Source organism: Grammomys surdaster, unplaced genomic scaffold (assembly GCF_004785775.1).
Source record: "Grammomys surdaster isolate TR1022 unplaced genomic scaffold, NIH_TR_1.0 125630, whole genome shotgun sequence".
Taxonomy (NCBI): Eukaryota; Metazoa; Chordata; class Mammalia; order Rodentia; family Muridae; genus Grammomys; species Grammomys surdaster.
Window position 1 is genome coordinate 246,538 of NW_021620469.1, and position 15,998 is coordinate 262,535.

The 15,998-nt window shown below is 33.9% G+C and overlaps 1 protein-coding gene across 1 annotated transcript in view; it reads left to right on the top strand.

Annotated features, from left to right (window-relative positions):
- The window catches only part of Pspc1 (paraspeckle component 1), a 58,410-nt gene extending 46,246 nt beyond the window's left edge, over positions 1-12,164 (top strand). Inside the window, exons 7-9 of the mRNA XM_028787342.1 lie at positions 5,947-6,004; positions 9,115-9,284; positions 11,331-12,164. Of these exons, the coding sequence (XP_028643175.1) occupies positions 5,947-6,004; positions 9,115-9,284; positions 11,331-11,516 (414 nt within the window). The 3' untranslated portion in view covers positions 11,517-12,164. The remainder of the gene's footprint in view (positions 1-5,946; positions 6,005-9,114; positions 9,285-11,330) is intronic.
- Positions 12,165-15,998: the final 3,834 nt, after the last annotated feature.

A 15,998-nucleotide genomic window follows, 5' to 3' on the forward strand; every position in this document is an offset into this window, starting at 1 on the left:
AATTCTTACAAACTGTTTTTGAAGACAGGGTTTCTCTGTGTAGTTCTGGCTGTCCTGGAACTCACTCTGTAGACTAGGCTGGCCTCGAACTCAGAAATCCACCTGCCTCTGCCTCCCAAGTGCTGGGATTAAAGACGTGCGCCACCACTGCCCGGCTCTTAGAAACTTTTAAATGTTGTTGTTCATGGCCATTGAGACTGAGACTATTTAAAAAAAAAATTACTTGTGACTTATACATTATGGTTCTTTAAAATTACATTGCCTTAAAATAAAAAAACACTAGGCACGTGATATGGTTTCTTGAGTAAAGGGGCTTGCTGCCAAGCCTAGCAACCTAAGTATTATCCGTGTAATAAAGAACAATTTTCTTCAAGTTCTTTTTTTTTTTTAAATAAATACACACTCTATATACACAAAATAATTGTAAGAAACACAACCACACTATGTGAAATCATATTTATTCTGAATGTTAAAGGAAATATAGTATCAGATGCCAGTAGTGGCAATTTAACAAGCTTTGGGAATGTATTCATGTATAGTGGTGTACCCTTTCTTTTTCTTTATAATTTTATTGAAGAGGAATGTCTAGAACTTGAAAGAGTTCTCTAGCATCTAGAGAGATGGTTCAGCATTTAAGAGTGTTCAATGCTCTTCCAGAATATCTGAGTTTGGCTCCTGGTACCCATGTCACTGGCTCAGAACAACTGGTAACTCCAGCTCTAAGAGATCTCATGCTTCTGGCTTACTCACGCATCCAGATACTCTAGTGATGTACACATGATAAAAAATGAAACAGGAGCTTGAGAGATGGCTGAACAATTAATTAAGAGCATTGTCTGCTCTTGGAGAAGACCAGGATTTAATTCTCAGCACCTACATGGGGATTCACAATTGTTTTTAACTTGAGTATCAGGTGGTCTCATGATCTCTTCTGACCTCTGTGGGTACCAGGCAAGCAAATACATAGATATACAAGAAGGCAAAAACATACAGACACACACACACATCATATATATATATATATGATAACAGATACATTTTCTCAAAAGAAATGTTTTCAAATGACATTAGCAGCATATGCCTCTATTCCATCACTTGAGAATTAAGTTGAAATTCAATGCCAGCCTTCTTTCTAAACAAAACAGAAAGACATACAACAACAAAAGCAACAGGATGTCCATCTTTATGGAATCTAAATTCTTTTATTAACATTTACTGAGGACATGAAAGAGCTTTTTAACTTTATTACTATTTGTCATTTTACAAATTACAGCCAATTAAAAATGTAAGGGTTAAATGATGCTTCAGTGGCTAAGCATACTTGCTACTCCTCTGGAGGACCTGTGCTTGATTCCTAACATCCTTACTAGGTAGGTGGTCCACAACCATCATCCTCTTATGGCTTCTGTGGATATGAACATACATGCCATGCACAAATAAAAATATTTTAAACTACACAAAAATTTTAAAAAGTATCTATACAAAGATCAGTCTTTTTTTGTTGTTGTTGTTTTTTTCGAGACAGGGTTTCTCTGTATAGCCCTGGCTGTCCTGGAACTCACTCTGTAGACCAGGCTGGCCTTGAACTGAGAAATCCACCTGCCTCTGCCTCCCAAGTGCTGGGATTAAAGGCATGTGCCACCACTGCCTGGCTAAAGATCAGTCTTATTTTACGTTTCTGTGTCTTACTGTTTAACTTTGAAGTCGGGGAACTGGTAAGTTTGTAAATTTGTTTAATATTTTGCCATATCAAATAGTTATCTTCCCATGTTTGATTTTGTATCTCAGGAGTTACAAAAACATTCCTGATGCCAAATGTGTTAGTGTACACATTTATTCCCAGTACTTGGGAGGCAGAAAGGTAGGCAGATCCCCGAGTTTGAGGCCAGCTTGATCTACATATCAAGTTCTTAGCCAGTCAGGGCTACACAGTGAGATTCTATATTACTTCCCTATAAAAAATTATTTTTTAAAAAAATCTATTGCATGAATAATACTAGGGTGGTAGTGTCTTAGAAATGCTTTTGCGCTAAAAACCTATTGGTCTCCCTTCAACTTGGAATGGAACTTTTCATCATGGAAAAAATTTAAGCATTATGTAAATTATTTTAAAAATTACTGCTTTTTAAAGTAAATCATCTAATTATTTGTCTCTTTTACAAAGAAACTATGTTTCTCAGTATCAGGTTGGCAGTCAGATATTAAAGTCCTAGGTAAAAATGCTACTGTGTATTGAAAATGGTTTGTTACCATTCAAAATAGTCGTCTTTTATAATGATGTAGCAGAAACACTGTTTGTGTCCTGTTTAGTTGTTTAGGGTATTAATGAAATCTATATCAGTGTTGATAAAAGTTTATAAAATTAGTCAATTTTTGGTATTTCATTCAAATATTCATAATTATTTCATATATATATATGCTACAAATGTGGTAGTTACTATTATTACATAGTGGTTTCAGTTTCCCTGATTCACATTAAAGCATCAAGGTTTTCTTATGACCATTGTTTTTGCCATATTGGAATGTCATGAATGTTGACATGGAAATGTTTGGTAAGGTCTCAGTATTATAATTTAGTATTAGAACTTTTGTTGTTAGTTATTTTCTCAAAGAGCTGTTACACACTTCATAAACTTCTACCCTGGAATGTGCTTCTGTGTTTAGTTTTGGAAAACAGTTGTACTTTGCTTCTTTTGTCATCTGTTCACTTATAATTCTTAATGATAAGGATATTCTTAATGATAATGATAAGGAACTATACAGTCCTTTTAAGTTAACTTCAGTTTCTTTGTTTTTTACTGTTGGGATTGTTGAAGAATGGAGGTATCTTGTAATCAATGGATTTTATGAGTTTTATTCGCAGAATTTTTGTAAGACAGCTTGGTCGTTTTCACTTTGTATTGCCTTGAACAAATTATTTATTATCTCTGTATCTGTTTTATCTTCTGCTGCAGCGGGATAGCTGTAAAAGTAGGTTGGGGAGGTGGCCCAGTTGGTAAAGTGCTTACCATCCAAGTACAAGGCCACAGAACCCATGAACAAAGCCAGGCATTGCAACCAGACATTGTTGTATCAGCTTCTAATTCCAGTCTTGGTGACTGTGTGTGGGTGGACATTGGGGCCCAGTCCTGAAACTTCTTATCCCTCCAGCCTAGTTGATGAGCTTGAGGTTCTGTGAAAGATTCTGCCTCAAAATAAAAAGTTGGGCCTAGAGTGGTGGTGAGTGCTTTTAATCCCAAGCACTGAGGAAGAGGCACTCTGATCCTTATGAGTTTGAAGCCAGCCAAGATTACATAGAAAGTTCCAGGCCAGCCAGAGTCTCAAAAAAAAAAAAAAAAGCCTGGTGGAAGGTGTGGCATCGTGTTGCACTCTGGTAATCCTGGCACTGAGGAAGCAGAAGCAGGAGGATTTTTCTGAGTACATAACAAGTTCTAGGACAGTAAAATTCTACCATTATTCCCCCAAATAAAAACTGGATTGAGGAAGTAAATCTAGCATTGGTTCATCATGTGCCAGACTTTTGCACATAAAACACATGTAGCTATGCATACTCAAAGCTCGTTCTGCCTAACAGGGTTGAATTTCTATTTTGAAATTTGAGTTTTTATTGTAGTTTTATTTATTGGATGGAAATCTTGAAACCGGTGTGTTTGTGTGTGTGCACATGAGTCTGCTTGAATTAATTTGCATTACATATGTCCAGGTACCTGCTGGGACCAGAAGAGGGTTCTAGTTTCCCTAGCTGTTGTGAGCCACCCAATTGTGTGCTTGGAAATGAAACTTAGGTCTTTTTGCAAGAACAGTAAGTGCTCTTTAAGTGCTGTGAGCCATCTCTCTAGCTGGTATTAAAAACTTTTTTTTTCATTTTAGGTTTCTTCTTTTTTTTTTTTTTTTTTAAATTTAGGTGTCTTTGTGAGTATATGCCATATATGTGCAGGTAGGTATCTTGGAGACTTGAGGCCATCAGATCCCTTGGTACTGGAATTAAAGGTGGTAATAAGCTGCCTGGTCTGGGTGCTGGGAACTGAACTTTAGGTCTTCTGGAAGAACAGCAGTTGCTTTTAATTATGAGCCATTTTTCTATTCCCAAATAAAAGTCTCTTGGGATGTTGGTTAGTTTTTTCTTTTTTGTGTGTGCTCTCTATCTACACTATAATAATAATTTAGTAAAGTAAATAATTACGGTCAAAAATGTCATCTTTTTTCTATTTTAAAATATATTAAAGGCTCAGCTCTTGCCTATCCTTTTTGAAGTTTGATCTTCAGCATCATTAAAAAAATTATTTGTGTTGGCATACAGTTTTGAATTCATTAAGTTGTAGATAGATGATACTCTGAAGTGTCTCTTTGAAGTTATAATATGACCATGCTGTAAGCTTTGTTTCCTTTGCATTTTAGTAGCAGTATCTGGGAAGTAACTGAAGACAGGAGGAAATTTAATAATTAACATGTTTAAAGTGTTTATATGATGCTTGGTTGGTTATCATTTTGATCTTACGTTGGTATCATTTTGATCTTATGATCTTCCTTTTTTCGTTTTGAGAACAGGATCTCATATAGACCTACCTGACTTGCCTGCACCTCACAGAGATACCTGTCTCCCTCTTCGTGGGTGTGCTGGGATGAAAGACATGCTCCACCATGTCCAGCTTTAGTGTTAACTTTTTTGTATGTTAATGATAGTATCTATTATTAACACATTTTACGAGTAGGCAAAAAGCATATTTCTAGGAAAGTTGAAAAATAGCTTTTATGAAGATGTTGTGTTTGTATTTTCTAAATAATGCGACAACACATTTGTTTTGTTGTATTATAACTTTGCTCATTTCACATTGCTTTTATTAATGTTCTACTAAAATATATCTTTCATTAGAGGCCTCCTCATGTCTGTGCTAGGGGATCCAGCCATGGACTTTGTGCTTGGTAGAGAGCTGGTCTACCATTAAACCTCTGCAGATGTCTTTGAAAGAATTACTTATTAATTCTATTTATTCTTCCACTGTAGCATTTTATGGCCTTGGTTTTGTATGGTGTTTTCTTCCATATGATATCATTAAATAACTATAGTTTACTAAATCTTGCTTTTATCAAAAATGTGTTTCATTCAGCCAGAGATTGACTTGAAACAGTCATTGATTAGTGCATTAGTGCATTGGTTCAGGTAGTGTTGCAACTTCATTGTTATTGAGTAATTTCACACAGATTTCATTGGTTTAATTTTGAAGTAAATAGTAGTAAACAATTCTGATGAAGTAGCTGCTGTAATGAAATTTCAAAAGTTCTTAATTTGTATGACTGTGTTCTTTTTATAATTAACTTCTACAGTGCATCGGTTCAGAACTTGGCAAATGAGAATGTATTTATGCTTTAAGTAAATCAGTTGCTTGTTTAAAGGAAAGCAATATTACATAAAAATTTTATAACTCTTTGTGTCTACTAGGGTGTATCTATAGATCATAGGTGGAATATACCTGGTTAGTTAAATAAAAAAAGCAAGACTCATTTGTTAGTTTTACATAATGAAAACCACCTGTAACTTTTAAGACTTTAGTAACTTGGAAGTTAAATATAATTGACCTTAATTATTAATGCTAGGGTTTTCTTTGATCAAAGGTCTAGGCAGATTTCTTTGGAGTAGCAGTATTACCAAGTAATGGAACATAGGTTCATGTGGAATCTAGTCTTTCAGTGTAAACCAGATATTCTAAGAACTTAATGTGTTGTATTAGCCTTGGATGCTTGAAGAGTTTGTTGTTTTTGTTTTTTGTTTTTTTTTCCATTTGTTTCCTATCTTCTAGTAGTCTTGTTAAGTAAATATTGTTGGAAATTTTCAGAATTTTTAATAGACAGTGATATCCCAACTCACTCTTTTCTGTTTGATTTTAGATGGGAAATGTCAAATCATAAGATCGATAGGTTGACTCTGACAACTATGTTTACTTACAGAGAGAACAGGAAATGAGAATGGGTGATATGGGTCCCCGAGGAGCAATAAACATGGGAGGTAGGGATTTGAAGCAAAAGACTTATAAAATTTACTTTGTAATTCTTTTGGGGACTGTATGCTGTTTGTGGTATCTATATGCTGATAAACTAAAACATGCAAACAGTTATGAAGATGATATCTTTTATATTTAATAAATGGAATAAAAGTGTATCATAGGAAAAATATTTTACAACTGAAACTGTTTGATATCATCAGTAAAAGAAGCCTTTAAACTAGGTTTTTATACATGGTGAGAAGTTTAATCATTGTGAGATATCAATACAGTGCTGTCATATTGCAAAAATCAAGTTTCATTTTACCTTGGACTCTGATAGTTTCTTAGTTATTTTCAAATGATTTTTTTAGGATTTGTATTTTAATTTTAAATTTTTTTTGTTTTGTTTTTTGAAGTTTAGACTTTTTATTTATATCACAGAATATTTTAAATGTTTTTCTTGGTTACAGTATTTAGTATGGAACTATTTATTCAAGAGTCTTTAGTGGCTTGATGAGGAAATGAGATGTCTTACATGGTTTTAGAGGAGCTGTAAAAATTTTAAGAACTTAGTTATATTAAAATTTTCGCTATTATATAGTGAAATAGTGTTGTGAACCAATGAGAAAATATGTGGCATATGATGATGGCTCTTATTAATAAATTTAAAATTTGAAGTGGCATACTTTAATCATTAGCCAATAATGACATGTTTTTTGTGTTCACTTTTATATTAAATTGTCCTACAGAAACTACCCATGAAATTAAAGTCTGTATAATTCAAATGTACGTGCTGTTTGAATAATTACACTACAGAATAGGCAATATACACTAAACTCATATGTTAAAATATTTAGAATATTAGATAAAACTTAAACGAGGAATGTGTCCGTGAATAATTTTTTTGACTAGCTATTAAAAATTCTTGTACTTTCAGTTATTTTAGTCAGGTAATCTAGTTTATTACTGTCCTTTTGGTCACTTTCCTTGGCTACCAATGTATACTGAGTTTATCATTTATGGTATAGAAAGTAAACATGTAACCGTGGACCCAGCTGTGCAGTTAGTACATAGACACGTGGAGTCCTTGGTGTAAGCAGACTTGTATATAGTGGTAATATGGCTCTGTATCTTTTTCATAGTAACTTTTGGGTAATATATAAGGCAATAAATATCGTTTCAAGGACAGTTAGAGGAAGATACTATTAAATGCAATTTCAAAGACAGTTACAATTATTTTTATTAACCTCAGTATTGAACTCTGAATTGTACAATTTTAAGCAATTTCTTATAGTGCACAGAGATCTCGAAATATTTTTTCATTTGATTAAAGCTTTTATGAGAATATGCTTTTGTATTCCTTAATTCGAGAGAAATTGAGATTATCATAGCATTCATTAGAAAACTTGGTCTGGTTCATTTCTTTAATCTTCAGTGTTAGGCTATATCCTGACAGTTTATTACAGTTCTCATCCCGTTGAATTGTTGAGTTGTTAAAACTGTTGTGGCACATTAAACTCTGTACGTGGGGCTAGAATTATAGCTCAGTGGTTGTGCTCAAGGCCCTGCATTTGCAACCACATATGTCCTGTTGATAGTATGGCAGCATGAGTTTTTGATGTAGACCAGTGGATATAATCAGTTACATTTCATAGGTCTATACAGGTAGAAGATATAAGAGTGAAAATAAGGGTCTATGTCACTGATAGTTGGGGGCATCGTTTTACATATCCTGACTTATATTATTGTCTAAGTTATATACTGTTGTAAAGAAGGGAGCTCGCCATGGTGACTCATGCCTATAATTCTGTCATGGAAGAGACAGGAGGCAGGAGTATGTGTCACCCTAGGCTACATACAAGATCTTGTCACCCATTCACCCTCCTTTTAAAATTTGTGAGGGGAAAACAATACCTTTAATCTGTTCTTTTCAGGGAAGTTAAGCTAAGAGTGCTTGTAGATGTTACTGTCCACCTTTTGTTTCTAATATATATATATGTTTATAGCCATATCGAGGAAGTAGAAATTGTAAACTTAAAGTGTTTATTATTTCTTCCGTTGAAATTGCTTGTTTGAGTTGAGAGAGCAGCAGCAGGTGATGTGATAGATTGCTGAGGAGTGCACCTTCTTTTTTTTTTTTTTTGGTTGCTCCTTAGTCTTGACACTGTAGAGTGTTCAGCTGCAGTAGTCATTGTTCCGTGAACTTAAATACACCAGAGTTTTATATGTAGTACATTTAGAAGTTCAATTCTGACTATTTGAAAACTGGCCCATATAATGAAGTAGAAGAGATCTCTAAATTGGCATCAGTTCTTGAGTTTGGATTTTTATGATTAAAAGGTACATATACTTTTTAATAAATCAAATCTTTTGAAATGTTTTATTTGAGACTACCATATATGTTACAGTGCAGCTCAGGCAATATTGTAATATGAAACAAGTGGATATCTTGATGGCCGGATTAGAGCCATGGTTCTTTCTAGAAGTTTACTTGTTAGAAGTAGTCACATAATCATTTTATCTGTTTGGATGAACAGTGTTTTAAAACATAGTTTCATCTTAGTGCTTTGGGTTTTTTGTTTGCTTAGATTATATATTTTAATATAAAATTGAAAACCATTCTTTGATATGTTTTTAAAGTATTTAGTACTCATATTAAACCAAGGGATTTACAGCTATCTTTGTGTAATTATCTGGAGTAATTTTCCTTCTTAAGATTTATTTTTTATATGCTAATATTTTTAACTCTGACTTTAAGAAAAAAACAAGTGGGTTTTTTTTTGAGTGCCAAACCTTTACTATTTATTAATGCTCATAGAATATAAAATTATTCAGGATCATTTTCTTTAACTATAAGCTACACCTAATATTATTGATGTTTGAAACTTTGAATATCTTAGTTCCAGTTGCTCTAAAAATTAGCATGGCCTTATTTATTTCTTGTAGCCTCATTTTAGGAATGAGGGTTTTACTATATATATGATGCTTTATTGTTGATGGTTTAGTGTTCCACTCTTGAGGAAGAAAAGTTGTTTTGATGCTAATTCTTTGTATAGATTTGAATGAGTTGTAAAGTTTTTAATGTTCACTAAACTAAGATAGGACAGCTCTAAGTGTAGATTGTTTTGCATAGATGCATTTAGCCCAGCACCAGCTGGTACCCAAGGGCCTCCTCCAATGATGGGTATGAATATGAACAACAGAGGAACTATACCTGGCCCACCAATGGGTCCTGGTCCTGCCATGGGACCAGAAGGAGCTGCAAATATGGGAACTCCAATGATACCAGATAATGGCGCAGTGGTAATGTATCAATAAAATTTTTTTGATTATATTTCATAACTAAGCATTTTGCTGCCTCAAAGATAATTTCACACTTATAAAATGTGATGTCATTACTTTTGATAGTATGGATGTACAGCCAGTGAAGAGAAAGCAACTTTGTCAAATTTTAATTTATTAGAGACAATTTTAAATGTCCAGATGTTTTCTTAGTATTGCCATCACAACTTCTTCGTCCGTAATAGAGCGCGAGTACATGTGCTACTACAGTTACTCTGCAGTGCTTTGAATTCATGCCTGCCTTTGAATGGGTGGATGCAATGCTAAATGTTTGTGATTGTGCTTTTTCTGTGTAGACTTTAGAACAGAACTCTACTATGTATAAAAAAACAAGTTTTAGTTTGATGCATCTTGTAATAATTTATTTCAAACCATTTCTCCTTTTTGAAAAAAAGTTAAGATTAAAATTTTATTTTTTCAAAATATTTTAAAGGTATTCAGTTATATTCTCTTAATAGGATTATTAATGGCTTTTATTACAAAATTTAAAATACACAGATTTTTGATCCAAGAGTGTGAAGTTATCTTTGTGTGGCTAAAACATAAAAATTTCCTCTGTTGTAAAATTTCTGTCATCTTTGAATACCAGTTAGCAGGACAGATGACTCTTACTTTCTCTGTCTGAAGCTTTCTAGTGGAAAATCTTTTCTTCCTCAGGTGATGATTGTTTAAAGTTCTGAAAAAGAAAATTGGTGACCAGATTTCAAAAAGGCTGTTTGGTTTTGGGATTACTGTACTAAAGGTTAGCAGTCCATTGCTGGCTAAGAAGGAAAATGCACTGGCAGTTAATCTAGACATGCCATCATTCTTACATCCATGGGGATTTGGAAGAGATCAAAAGGAAGGCATTGTTCATTGTAGAACTGAAGAATACACTGATTTTCTTGATATCAATTTTAAAATCTGTTTAGGTAGGTAAAGAGGCAGGGAGGGTCACAGTATCCAGGACAGAGAGATGGCACATTAAGTGGTCAGTGCGTTTGTCCCTTTAAGAGAGGCAGCATTTATATAGTGTAATCCCTGAAACTTGAAGTAAGTTGGCTAAATTTCTTTTTAGCATCTAATCATTAGCAGTAACATATAGACATAATTGGCTATATGCCTACACACTTTTCTAAAATTGTAAATTTAATTTAAATATCATTCTTAGGTTTTTGTTTTGCGTTTACACTTAAAAATTATCTTCTTCACTTAAGATTGACTTTTGTAAAGTTTCACAGAATAAATGACTCAAGATATTTAATGTGCTTTTAGTTATTCATATTATTAAACCAATTCTTAAAACATTATTTTCATAACACTAGTCTTTAAAGGAAAGCACTTTATATGTTTCCATATTAAAATCCCTGGGTTTTGTGTTGTTTATGCTATGTTTTTTTAATGTTTTGTTTCTTAAAGGCATTGATAATTGAGTTTATAGAATGTTTACTTTTAAAAACATTATCATGCTGCTCCTCAGTTTTACATCTCTGATTTCTTTTTAAAAAGTTTCTTTCTTACCAGGCCTGATAGATATGTTTATCTTATAGTTCTAGCACCTTGGGGGGCAAAAGCAGAGAAGGAAGAATCCTGAGTTACAGGCCAGCCTGGGCTGCATAGAGAGAGAGACTCCATCTCAAACAAACAAACAAACAACAATATTTTTTTCTTTACGTTCTAGTTTCATGTAGTGTAAACTTTTTAAAAAGGGATCAGAGTAGTATTCTATGCTGATTGGGCATAAGGAGGCATTTGCTTATGTCAGAATCAGTTCTTTCCATGAAATGGAGCGTAGTATTTGCAATTTGTAAATCTTCAGATAATGCTTATTATTATCATTATTATTATTACTACTATTTTTTAAAACAAGAACTAATTAACTTGCTCCTTTCTTCCTTCTATGTTTGATCCTGGCTCTGCTGGACTTTCTGCTGAACTTCCTGACACCACCACTTGGGATTTTGCCAATTTTTCTTGTCACTTTTATTTTGGCGTGTTCCAAATGGACTTTAATATATGTGATTCTAGCACAATGATAGGTTTCCCCAAGGGCCTCCATCCCAGATGGGCTCGCCTATGGGAAATAGAACAGGTTCTGAAACTCCCCAGGCACCAATGAGTGGTGTAGGGCCTGTAAGTGGTGGTCCTGGTGGCTTTGGTAGAGGGAGTCAAGGGGGCAATTTTGAAGGCCCTAATAAGCGTCGGAGATATTAAATATTTCATTCCTGACTGTTTAGAAAAAAATTCAATGGTATGCTTTTATACCTTGTCTGTTACTTAGGAGAAATGGTTTTACTGTTAATGTACGTAGACTGAAGTTTTTCTTTTGTAAAACTTGAGGGTTTTTTTTGTATTTTCTTTATTCATAAGCTTTGTAGATTAGCTTAGTGAAAAAGATGCCCATCATTGTGAATGTTGAAATGTGTTTGTGACCTTAGCTAAGGATAGCTATGTGGCATTATTATTAAATCTGTGTAGTTAATCTCAATAAAGAAATGATTTTGACTAATTTAAAATGTTCTTAGTGGTATTCCCTCATGACCTTACAAAATTTGCTGTGGTTGTTTTAGCTAATCCTACCTATTTAAAAGTGAAAATGATTTTGCTTTTCTGTTTGTTCCTGTAGCCCTTAAGTCAGACCGTTAGTGTAAGCTGATGTCAATAAGGGGTAAATACTGTAGTATATTAGTGGGTGGGAGGCATGGGGGATGAGATTGTATAAATCATAGATCCTGTGTAAAGTTAGAGTTGTTGCTTACATTTCATATAGATTCTCACTATTCATATATTCTGAGAAAAGTTATTGAGGATATCTTTGTTCTGTGCTGATTTTTCCAAATAAATCTTTTGAATCTTAAAAAATGTTTGAAAGTAAATCTCTTTTGCTCATACAATAATTCCTGCTTTTAATCTTTGGCCATCATTCATTTACATCTCCCCCATCCCCCTTATCACTTTAAGAGGTAGTGTTAAGCTTTAATTCAAGCAGCCAACCATACAGACAGACAGTGTTGGCAGTGAAAGGAGGGTGTGACGGCTTATTCCTAAACAGTAGATTAGCCACTTAGCATTTTTTATTGTTTTCTAGGAATATTTTAAAATATAGTGTGACTGCTGTATTAGAATATTTCCTTTTTATTAAGTCTGTCCAGTAAATCCCGTGTGATGTCAGTACTGTTAATTTTTGAGGAATATCCATTCAAATGCTTATCCCCCCTTTCCTCAGTCTGGTAAGGTCTGCAATATCTGTCAGATCCTTATAGGAAATACAGTTTTGAACTTTACTTTTTAGTACTTGAAAGAAACTGATGCCATATTGTGATGTTCATCCTATATTTATTTCAAATTTCATTATATATATGTGTGTGTGTGTATATGTGTATGTATGTATGTATGTATGTATGTATGTATGTATTGTATGTATGTATATGGAGTCTTGTATTTGAATATCCAGTTGCCCAGCACATGATCGTAGCAGGTGTTTTCTCTTATAACATTTCCATGTATTCATACATTGCCCTCTTACAGAACACCTCTCTGAAGAGCAGCGCAATTGCGGTAGATTTTATTTATGTGAATGATTCCTACCTGGTTTTGGGGGAAGAAGCTATCGATATCTTGGAAAGATGACTTCAGTCAATCAGAAATCTTACATAAAAGCAATTGGTTTTAAAGCATGATTGAGTTGTAATCTTTGTACCAAATAATCTTTTATTTTATCGTTTTGTGTTTCTACTCCTTTTACATACAGCAGCAGGTTGGATATATTTTCTAAAAACTTGGAATATTCAGAAACTTTGATTTTTGAGATTTAAAAATAATAGACAGACTAATTCTCATTACATATTTCATGAATATAAGCTGATGGGGAGTGTACTTTGTTTTAACTTGTAACATTATTTGGAAATGAGTTCTTAAATTAATTTTAACATTTAAGTGGTATTTTAAAAAATATTTTCAACTGTCTTTCCAGTAATTCTTCAGCAATTTTCACCAGTGTGTTTGATTCAATCGAATTAAAGTTTGGAGGTGCTCAATCTTTTCTTGTTAATACCAAGCTGCCTTTGTCCAAGGCAATGATAATTGTTATTATTCAAGAACATTAAGTTGCCCTAGTCTCCTGAGAGCCTAGTGTCTAGGCTCAGATCTAGCTCCAAGAAAAGAGTCTACACAGCCTTTACTACATCAAGAAAACCCCGTTCCAGTGCTTACCAAGGTTTCTCTGAGAGATGTCAGCTTCTGAGTGACAGTCAAGTGGAGCATCATGAACGTCTAGTTATCCAGTTGTTAGTTGCCTTGTGTAGTTATCTAACTTCACTGCTGTTTTATTCAGGTTTTTAAATTTCCTTAATTAGCATTCCATAGATGATTTGAATATCATTTGCTTAATGGTAGTAGGAAAAAAAGAAACAATAGTTTTGGCCTTCCTAATTTAGTGTGACATCATATTTGCTATTTTAATTCTTTCCAACAAAAGTTAACATGACATAATTGTAGTCTTCTAATAATACTACAGTTTTATTTCTTTTCTTGTCATGAAATAATCAAGTTTAAATCTTGAAGAATTCAGGACACTTATGCTAATAGAAGTTAATATTCATTAAATGAACATCTGCTTTTATAACTGTTTTGTTGGAATTTATTGTTTTTATTTTATAAGTCAACACATTGATTTTTTTTTTCTTCCTGTCAGATGTGGGGGTTTTTTGTTTGCTTTTTTTTAAGACAAAGCCTTTGATTATCTGTACTTTGTAAGTTTTCACCTACTCTGGCATTTTTGGGTATTTCTATAATCTGTGTTCAGTGCCATTCAAGTGAAAGAACATTTGTTTTAGAAATGTAATTATATTTAGGGGATTATCTTAGCTGTGATTGACATTTAATAGCAATAGGATCTGTGGACAAGGACAAGTCTTTGGCTCTTGTTTACCAAACACTAAATTATAACAAATTTTTATTCTGAACTACTTGTTGAATACTACAGTATCTTGGTATTTATGTGTAAATCTTCTATTAAGTATCACTGTGAATGACCAATAATAGGACATTAACAGTTACAAGATAGATTATGAGTGAGGAAAAGGATGCAAATATGTTATTCAAATGAAGTCTTATGAAAACTATGATCAAGTATATATGGTTAAAAATTTAAATGATTTGAAATTCAGTGTCGGACAATACTAGCCAAAAATAAAAGCTCTTAATCCTTTGTTTACTTCTCTAGAGGCTTTGATCCCTGGGGAGATGATACATGAGATGAACTAACGTATTCAGGGCATCACACACTTCATACTCTGAACCTTATGAAGAGTCACACGAGTAAAGTGTACAGTCACATGGACAAGCTGCAGACCAGCAGCACTTGACAAAACATGTTTTTCTATAGAGGAATATAAACAAATAGTAATAACCAGTTGTGATGAATAATCTGAAGTCATTCCTGTCTACTGCACCTAGAAGGGGATGAAAGCAAAAATTTTGTGTTTTTAAAGAAAATGAGGTTACAGTAGTAGTCTTAGCTTGTTTTTTTGGGGTGTGTGTGTGTGTGTGTGTGGAGATTTTCTCAAAAGCAGTCAGAATTCTCACACAACTCCACTCTTGGACTGTGTTCTAACAACCCTCAGCTCCATAGCTGGTTATAGAAGGCCAGTTTGTGATACATGAAACCCTGTCAATATAAAATATGTGGGATATGTCCTTACAGGGTAAATCGAGGAATCTTCCTGAAGAATCAAGAATCTAATTAAATGTTTTGCTTATAGTAATTTCGTTGGAGCCTCAAAGATACTAACATATAACCTTACCATTGACAGGGTGGCTCATTGAATAAAAACTCACTGCCGTGTTCCGGCTTGAGCTCAAGCACTAGAATCCACATGGAGAGAGGCATCTCTGGCAGGTTCTCTGATTGCCTGGGAACATAGGTGTAAACCCCAAGTACCTCCACCAAGAGAAAACTACAACACAACTTACTTACTTTCCTTCTCTCTCTCTCTCTCTCTCTCTCTATCTCTCTATCTCTCTATCTCTCTATCTCTCTCTCTCTCTATCTCTATCTCTATCTATCTATCTATCTATCTATCTATCTATCTATCTATCTATCTATCTGTAAAACCCCAAATTCTGTCAAATGTGGAGGCACATGACTGTAATCCCAGCTCTCAGGAGGCCGAGACAAGAGGACTATTTTAAATTGAAGGCTAGGTTCGACTATATTGCTGGTCCCAATCGGCCAGAGTGACAGAATAAGAAAAAGCCACTCTTGGTCTGTGGTCAGGGTTGCTCTGATAAGGCCTGGGATCCATTCTCCAGTACCCCTGAAGGAAAGGGTAAAGCATTTGGTGTTTGTCTCTTGGGATACAGATGTTACTGGTTTCCTGTGTTTACTTACTATCTAAGTATACAGGCAAGGTGTTTTTTGGGTGGTTTTTGTTTTTCTTGTTTTTGTTTTTGCTGAAGGGATGTAAAAAATAGATGTAACCAACTTTTAACTATAAATGTTTTTAATCTAGCTTCATACCATACATTAATTTGCATATGTCAAATAAATATATCAGTAGGAAATTCTTTTATGTGTACAGAAGTTGGAAATTATGTTTTATGTATCAAAAAACTGTTTCTGTGTTACAAGTATAATATCTTTTCTGTTGTGGTGGTTTCTATATTACTAAATAATGATTTAAGCTTCAGCTGGGT